Below are 7,500 nucleotides of genomic sequence, written 5' to 3' on the forward strand. Positions count from 1 at the left end.
TCTTCCTGAACATCTGGGCAGAGGGTATGCCGACTTCTAGCTCAGGGAAGAGCGGGGACTGATACCCAAGGAACACTTGAAGGATGAGAGGCCAGTGGCTGAGTAGGGAAGGGTGTTACGGGCGTATTCCACCCACACGAGTTGCTGGCTCCAGGTGGTGGGGTTGGTGGAGACGAGGCAACGACAAGGTCCTGATTGGCTCGCTCCGACTGCTCGTTAGATTGGGGGTGAAAACCAAAGGACAGGCTGGACGACGACCCAATGAGGGTGCAGGAAGCCTTCCGGGACGAGAACTGAGGACCACAATCGGAGACCAAGCCAACCGGAAGTCCATGGATCCGGAAGACGTGCTGCACCATGAGCTGAGCCGACTCCTTGTCCCATTTTTTTTAACCGTGAAGTCATTAAGGCCCCAGTAGTCAATACACAGGCGTAGGGTTTTGTCCTTCTTCTCCACAAAGAAGAACCCAGCGCCGGCGCAGCGAGAGAGTCCTCAATGTACTCCTCCATAGCCTTGGTTTCCAGACCCGACAGGGAGTAAAGAACGCCTCCGAGGTGGTGCAGTGCCCGGGAGAAGATCAATAGCACAGTCGTAGGGTCGATGCGGAGGGAGAGAAGTAGCGCGGGTCTTGTTGAAGACCTCCCAGAGGTCCAGATCCAAGGACTCTCCCAGGAAGACGTCCCGGGGCAAGCTGTGCCGACTTAAGACAGAACGAGCCCCAACCCACGATAGTACCAATAGCCCAGTTGATCAGGGGATTGTGCTTCTGGAGCCATGAATATCCCAAAGCCACGTATACATGGGTAGATTCTATGAGCAGGAACTGTATACACTCACTGTGATTCCCTGATAGTCGTAGGTTGATAGGAACCGTATTGTGGGTGACTCTGCCAATAGAGCGCTCATCCAGCACTCTGATGTCCATGGGAATTGAATGGAGATTCCTAGCTCGGACACAAAGGTAGTGCCGAGAAAGCTCTCGAGTCAATGAGCACCCGGGGAGATTTGGCCTGGTCAACCCACAACAGGGTAATGGGAGATTGGAAAAACCCTGTATGGCTCACCAGAGTACTCATACCTACTGCTGAGCCTGGTCTTTTTAATGGACAAGTGGAAATATAATGTCCTGTAGTCCTGCAATACAGACAGCTCCTGGTGCTCAACATGCGTAAACGTTCATCCAGAGACAATCTAGCCCCAGTAGCTTGGTCTCTGGAGGAGGCGAGTCAACCGCCCTCGGTAATTCCCGTGGGCACTCAGGTGACCTCGGATTCTCTCGATAAGGTGGACGTCAGGAACTTACGGGATTGCTCTGAGGTGAGGGTGGTGGACGAGCGAGTGTGACTGGAAACAGACCTCTCCCTCCTAAGTTCCTGTAGCCACCCATTGATCCGCACGTTTAAGGCGATGAGGGATTCGAGGTCCATCGGAAGCTCCCGGGCTGCAAGCTCATCTTTAACCTCCTCCGATAATCCGTAAAGGATCGTGGCGAAATGGGTTTCCGGGGTCCAGGCACTCTCAGCCGCCAACATGCGAAAATCCATCACGTGTTCTGCCACACTACGGGAGTCTTGACGTAGTTGGAGCAGCCTCTCTCCCGGACAACGAAGAATCGAACACTGTTTGTACTTCGGCCACAAACTCCTCCAGACTGAGGCAAACGGTGGACTGTTGCTCCCACACCGCTGTAGCCCAGGCAAGTGCCCTACCGGACATCAGCGTTATGAGGTACGCACTGGGAGAGAAAATCTCGGCAGGTTCCAGAATCTCCAGTGTAGCGCTCCGGAGGAGGTAAGCAAGGTTCTCGGGACAACGGGGCTGGGAAGAAGCGCTGCTGGTGGCGGAGTTTCTGAGAGTCTGGGGGATGGCTGTTATGGCTTGCTGCCTAGTAGGGAATCCGCGCAATTGCTCCAGCAATGTTTTGAATGGATGGTCATGGCGTCTGCCAGGGTCTGGAGTCTGGATCAGGCAGGATCAGGGTCAGGACAGGCAGAAAGGTCAGAACTGGGAAGACTAGGAAAACAAAAACTAGAGCACAGGAAACATGCTGGTATTATTTGACGGAACAAGGCAAACTGGCAACAGACAAACAGAACACCCAGGTATAAATACACATGGGATAATGAGGGGAGATGCAAGACACCTGTTCAGAGGTGGAGGCAAGTACAAAAACAGGTGAAACAGATCAGGGCGTGACTAGCAGTAGTAGTAGTATTAGTAGTAGCAGTACTAGCAGTAGTAGTAGTGGTACTAGCAGTAGTAGTAGTAATAGTATTAGTATTAGTACTAGCAGTAGTATTAGTAGTAGTCGTAGTACTAGCAGTAGTAGTTGCAGTAGTAGAAGTAGCTGTGGTAGTAGTAGTCGTAGCAGTAGTTGTAGTAGTACTAGCATTATTATTAGTAGTAGCAGTAGTAGTAGTAGTAGTAGTAGTAGTATTATTAGTATTAGTAGTAGCAGTACTAGCAGTAGTAGCTGTACTGGTAGCAGTAGTCGCAGCAGCAGTAACAGCATTGTAAACAGCATAAACTGGATTGATATTTTACACAATAAATCCTTTGAGTTATTCTTCCCTGTTCTCATCTTCTTCAAGACAATGTTATGGGGTGTCAGACATGGATGTGTCCCAAACGGTGCCCTTTTGCCTGTTTAGTGCACTACTTTTGACCAGGGCCCACAGTCTCTGGTTAAAAGTAGTCCACTATGTAGGGATTAGGGTTCCGTTTGTGATGTAGACTTTTCAGGGAAATTATGAAGTTCAACATAAACAATATGGTAATAATATGGTAATCAACGGTGCTTTGACTCAATCTGTTATTTATTTGTATTATTATAATTTTTTTCTCCCCAATTTTGATGTTGTCTCAATGCTGCAACTCCCCAACGGGCTTGGGAGGCGAAGGTCGAGTCGTACGTCCTCCAAAACAGGACCCGCCAAACCGTGCTTCTTAACACCTGCACACTTATCCCGGAAGCCAGCCACACCAATGTGTTGGAGGAAACACCGTTCACCTGTCGACTGAGGTCAGCCTGCAGGCGCCCGGTCCGCCACAAGAAGTCGCTAGAGCGCGATGAGCCAAGTAAAGCCCCCCCGGTTGAACCCTCCTCTAACCCGGACGACACTGGGAAAATTGTGCGCCGCCTTATGGGACTCCCGATCACGGCCGGTTGTGATACAGCCTGGGATCGAACGTGGGTCAGTAATGATGCCTCTAGAACTGCAATGCATTGCCTTAGACCACCAAGATGAGAAAAGGCTGGAGTCATCTCCAAAAACGTCAAGGCTGGAGTTATCTCCAAAAACGTCAAGGCTGGAGTTATCTCCAAAAACGTCAAGGCTGGAGTTATCTCCAAAAACGTCAAGGCTGGAGTTATCTCCAAAAACGTCAAGGCTGGAGTTATCTCCAAAAACGTCAAGGCTGGAGTTATCTCAAAAAACGTCAAGGCTGGAGTTATCTCAAAAAACGTCAAGCCTGGAGTTATTCTCCAAAAAACGTCAAGCCTGGAGTTATTCTCCAATAACATAACAATGGACTTGTGTACTCATTCAACATGTTTTTCTTCTCCCGGTGATTTGTGAGTCTTTATACAACTAGCAGTCTCTTGTCCATCCTCTGACATTTCCTTTGCTTACTTTATGATCCCAGTTTCCTGTGCTTTCAGAAATGTTTTGATGTTTGGCACAGCTTTCTGACACCACGGCCAGCTGAGCTCACTCCACCTGTTCAAGAACCTGAAGAAATGTGTAATTCTCTGGAACAACGTCATTATTTCACATAAAATATTCACAATTTCCCCCCCAAGAAACACTATCATTCACGTGTAGACTGAAAAGAAACATTGCCAATAGACGTAATTTATATTTAGTAATTGGGTGGTGATCAGCATGAAAAGGTGCTTCATTAATATTGTGTTCCACCCTATCCATTGTGTCTCAGCTTGCGGTAAGGCTAGGTTACGATTAGCCTTGGAAACAAAGGCTTCCCCTGGGAACGGAGGTAGACGTGTTCTATCATCCCAGGGGCTGAGGCACACACTGTGGAAATTGTAATGTATTTATTTTAATTGGACCTTTATTTAACTAGGCAAGTCAATTAAGAACAAATTCTTATTTTCAATGACGGCCTAGGAACAGTGGGTTAACTGCCTTGTTCAGGGGCAGAGCTGACAGATTTTTACCTGGTCCGGTCAGGGATTCGATCTTGCAACCTTTCGGTAACAACGCTCTAACCACTAGGCTACCAATGTGAGGCGCCAAGGTAGACGTGCAATGTTCCATAAAATCAAGCTGAGGCATAGACAGAGACGTGTACTGTCCCATGGCCAGCTCACACAGGGTTTTCCCTCAGGTTAATGGGGCTCAGTTCTGATCCTTTGATATGTGATCTCTGATATCTGGTCCTCCGATATCTGATCCTTTAATATCTGATCCTCTGATATCTGATCTCTGATGCTATGATATCTGATCCTCTGATATCTGATCTCTGATCCTCTGATATCTGATCCTCTGATATCTGATCCTTTAATATCTGATATCTGATCATCTGATCTCTGATCCTCTGATATCTGATCCTCTGATATCTGATCTCTGATGCTATGATCTCTGATGCTATGATCTCTGATGCTATGATCTTTGATCCCTTGATATCTGATCTCTGATCCTCTGATATCTGATCTCTGATCCTCTGATCTCTGATCCTCTGATATCTGATCCTCTGATATCTGATCTCTGATCCTCTGATATCTGATCCTCTGATATCTGATCCTTTAATATCTGATATCTGATATCTGATCCTCTGATATCTGATCCTCTGATATCTGATCTCTGATCCTCTGATCTCTGATCCTCTGATATCTGATCTCTGATCTCTGATCCTCTGATATCTGATCTCTGATCCTCTGTGAAATCCTCCTGTAATGGGGTTCAGCATGGATACCTCTGAGCTCTGAATTTCAAGGCCTGGCCACAAAGACTATATGTAACATAGTAAACATAATCTGTGACACTCTAATTATTATGATTTGTTACGTTTGCTATGGTTATTTAAAACAGGTTATTCGAGACGAAAACAAAAGGAAGGAGGTTTGTCGGGAGAATGGGTGGTCGTATAACGCGAATGTCTAGCAACCAAAATGTTAGCATTTTAGCAACATTGCAACTACTTAGCATGTTAGCTGACCCTTCCCCTACAAATTGTAATTAATACATACCATACGAAACGTAACAAATCATACTAAATGATTGCGCTATATACATTATAAGGTCATTTCTAATTGAGCTGACAAACGCAGCATTTACTGTGAATGCAGTCCATGCTAATGCAGGAACATTGCCTTTTCAATTTCAATGGTAAACTTCTGCGATATGGACCTATCCTCCCCATTTAGTCCTATAGCTGCTGGCTGGGCCACTGTTGCCATGACAAAGGGCTACAGATCCCTGTGCTCTCAGCGCTCTAGGTTAAATGTTGGTCAAACTGTTCTGTTGTGATGACAACCAGCTGTATGGACTATAAACACACTACACAGTGTTTACATCAAATCACCAGAGGAGAGGAGGAGGAGAGAAGACGAAAGGAGAGGAGGAGAGAAGACGAAAGGAGAGGAGGGGAGAAGACGAGAGGAGAGGAGGAGAGAGGAAGAGAGGAGGAGGAGAGAAGACGAAAGGAGAGGAGGAGAGAAGACGAAAGGAGAGGAGGAGAGAAGACGAAAGGAGAGGAGGAGAGAAGACGAAAGGAGAGGAGGAGAGAAGACGAAAGGAGAGGAGGAGAGAAGACGAAAGGAGAGGAGGAGAGAAGACGAAAGGAGAGGAGGAGAGAAGACAAAAGGAGAGGAGGGGAGAAGACGAGAGGGAGGAGGAGAGAGGAAGAGAGGAGGAGGAGAGGAGGAAAGGAAGAGAGGTGGAGGGGGGAGGAGGAGAGGAGGAGGGAGGAGGAGAGAGGAAGAGAGGAGGAGGAGAGGAGGAAAGGAAGAGAGGTGGAGGGGAGGAGGAGAGAAGACAAGAGGGAGAGGAGAGAGGAGGGGGGGGAGGAGGAGGGGAGAGGGGAGGGGACAAGAGAGGAGAGGAGGAGGATAGGACAGGAGGGGAGGAGAAAAGATGAGAAGATTGTTAATAATCTAATGTTTCCTCGATGTAATGGTAACTGCCTCATTTTCAACTCTTGGATGTCAATTGTGTTGAAAGGATGAATTCATCTTAATTTGTTTAGGTGATCTGTAGTCAACTGTGGCAATGAAGCCATTACAACTCTGTATCCTCGGTTTCTGAGACAAATCCTTTGAGAATCTTGGCCAACTATATTATGGGTGTTTGGATCATAAAGTTTATTTTCCAAGTTGTATTTCAGGTCTTCAACATGCGGCAACAATGGTCTGGTGGCGGGGGTGATGAGCAAGTACTTTGAGCCTGTCCTGGACCGTGAGTGGTCGTTCTACTGCTGTCGCTACAGCCGCCGCTGCCCCTACTCCTGCTGGTAAGTCCCCTACGTCTAACCCTAACCAACCTTACCTCAACGCTAACCAACCTTAACCTAACCCTAACCCAACCGTAACCTAACCCTAACCAACCTTACCTTAACCCTAACCAAACTTAACCTGACCCTAACCAACCTTAACCTAACCCTAACCCAACCGTAACCTAACCAACCTTAACCTAACCCTAACCCAACCTTACCCTGACCAACCTTAACCTAACCCAACCTTACCCTAACCAACCTTAACCTAACCCTAACCCAACCGTAACCTAACCCTAACCAACATTACCTCAACCCTAACCAACCTTAACCTAACCCTAACCCAACGTAACCAACCTTAACCTAACCCAACCTTACCCTAACCAACCTTAACCTAACCCAACCTTACCCTAACCAACCTTCACCTAACCCTAACCCAACCTTACCCTAACCAACGTTAACCTAACCCTAACCCAACCTTACCTAACCAACCTTAACCTAACCCAACCTTACCCTAACCCAACCTTACCCTAACCCTAACCCAACCTTAACCTAACCCTAACCTAACCCAACCCAACCTTACCTTAACCCTAACCAACCTTAACCTAACCCTAACCAACCTTACCTTAACCCTAACCCAACCTTACCTTAACCCTAACCCAACCTTACCTTAACCCTAACCCAACCTTACCTTAACCCTAACCCAACCTTACCTTAACCCTAACCCAACCTTACCCTAACCCAACCTTACCCTAACCCAACCTTAACCTAACCCTAACTAAACCCAACCCAACCTTACCTTAACCCTAACCAACCTTAACCTAACCAACCTTACCTTAACCCTAACCAACCTTACCTTAACCCTAACCCAACCTTACCTTAACCCTAACCCAACCTTACCTTAACCCTAACCTAACCTAACCCAACCTTACCTTAACCCTAACCAACCTTAACCTAACCAACCTTACCTTAACCCTAACCAACCTTACCTTAACAATAACCCAACCTTACCTTAACCTTAACCCTAACCCAACCTTACCTTAACCCAA

The 7,500-nt window shown here is 47.1% G+C and overlaps 1 protein-coding gene across 1 annotated transcript in view; it reads left to right on the top strand.

The window, feature by feature from the left end:
• The window catches only part of dpt (dermatopontin), a 21,163-nt gene that overhangs the window by 7,474 nt on the left and 6,189 nt on the right, over nucleotides 1-7,500 (top strand). The window contains exon 2 of the mRNA XM_042322830.1: nucleotides 6,347-6,472. Within this exon, the coding sequence (XP_042178764.1) occupies nucleotides 6,347-6,472 (126 nt within the window). The remainder of the gene's footprint in view (nucleotides 1-6,346; nucleotides 6,473-7,500) is intronic.

Source organism: Oncorhynchus tshawytscha, linkage group LG06 (genome assembly GCF_018296145.1).
Source record: "Oncorhynchus tshawytscha isolate Ot180627B linkage group LG06, Otsh_v2.0, whole genome shotgun sequence".
NCBI classification, from domain to species: Eukaryota; Metazoa; Chordata; class Actinopteri; order Salmoniformes; family Salmonidae; genus Oncorhynchus; species Oncorhynchus tshawytscha.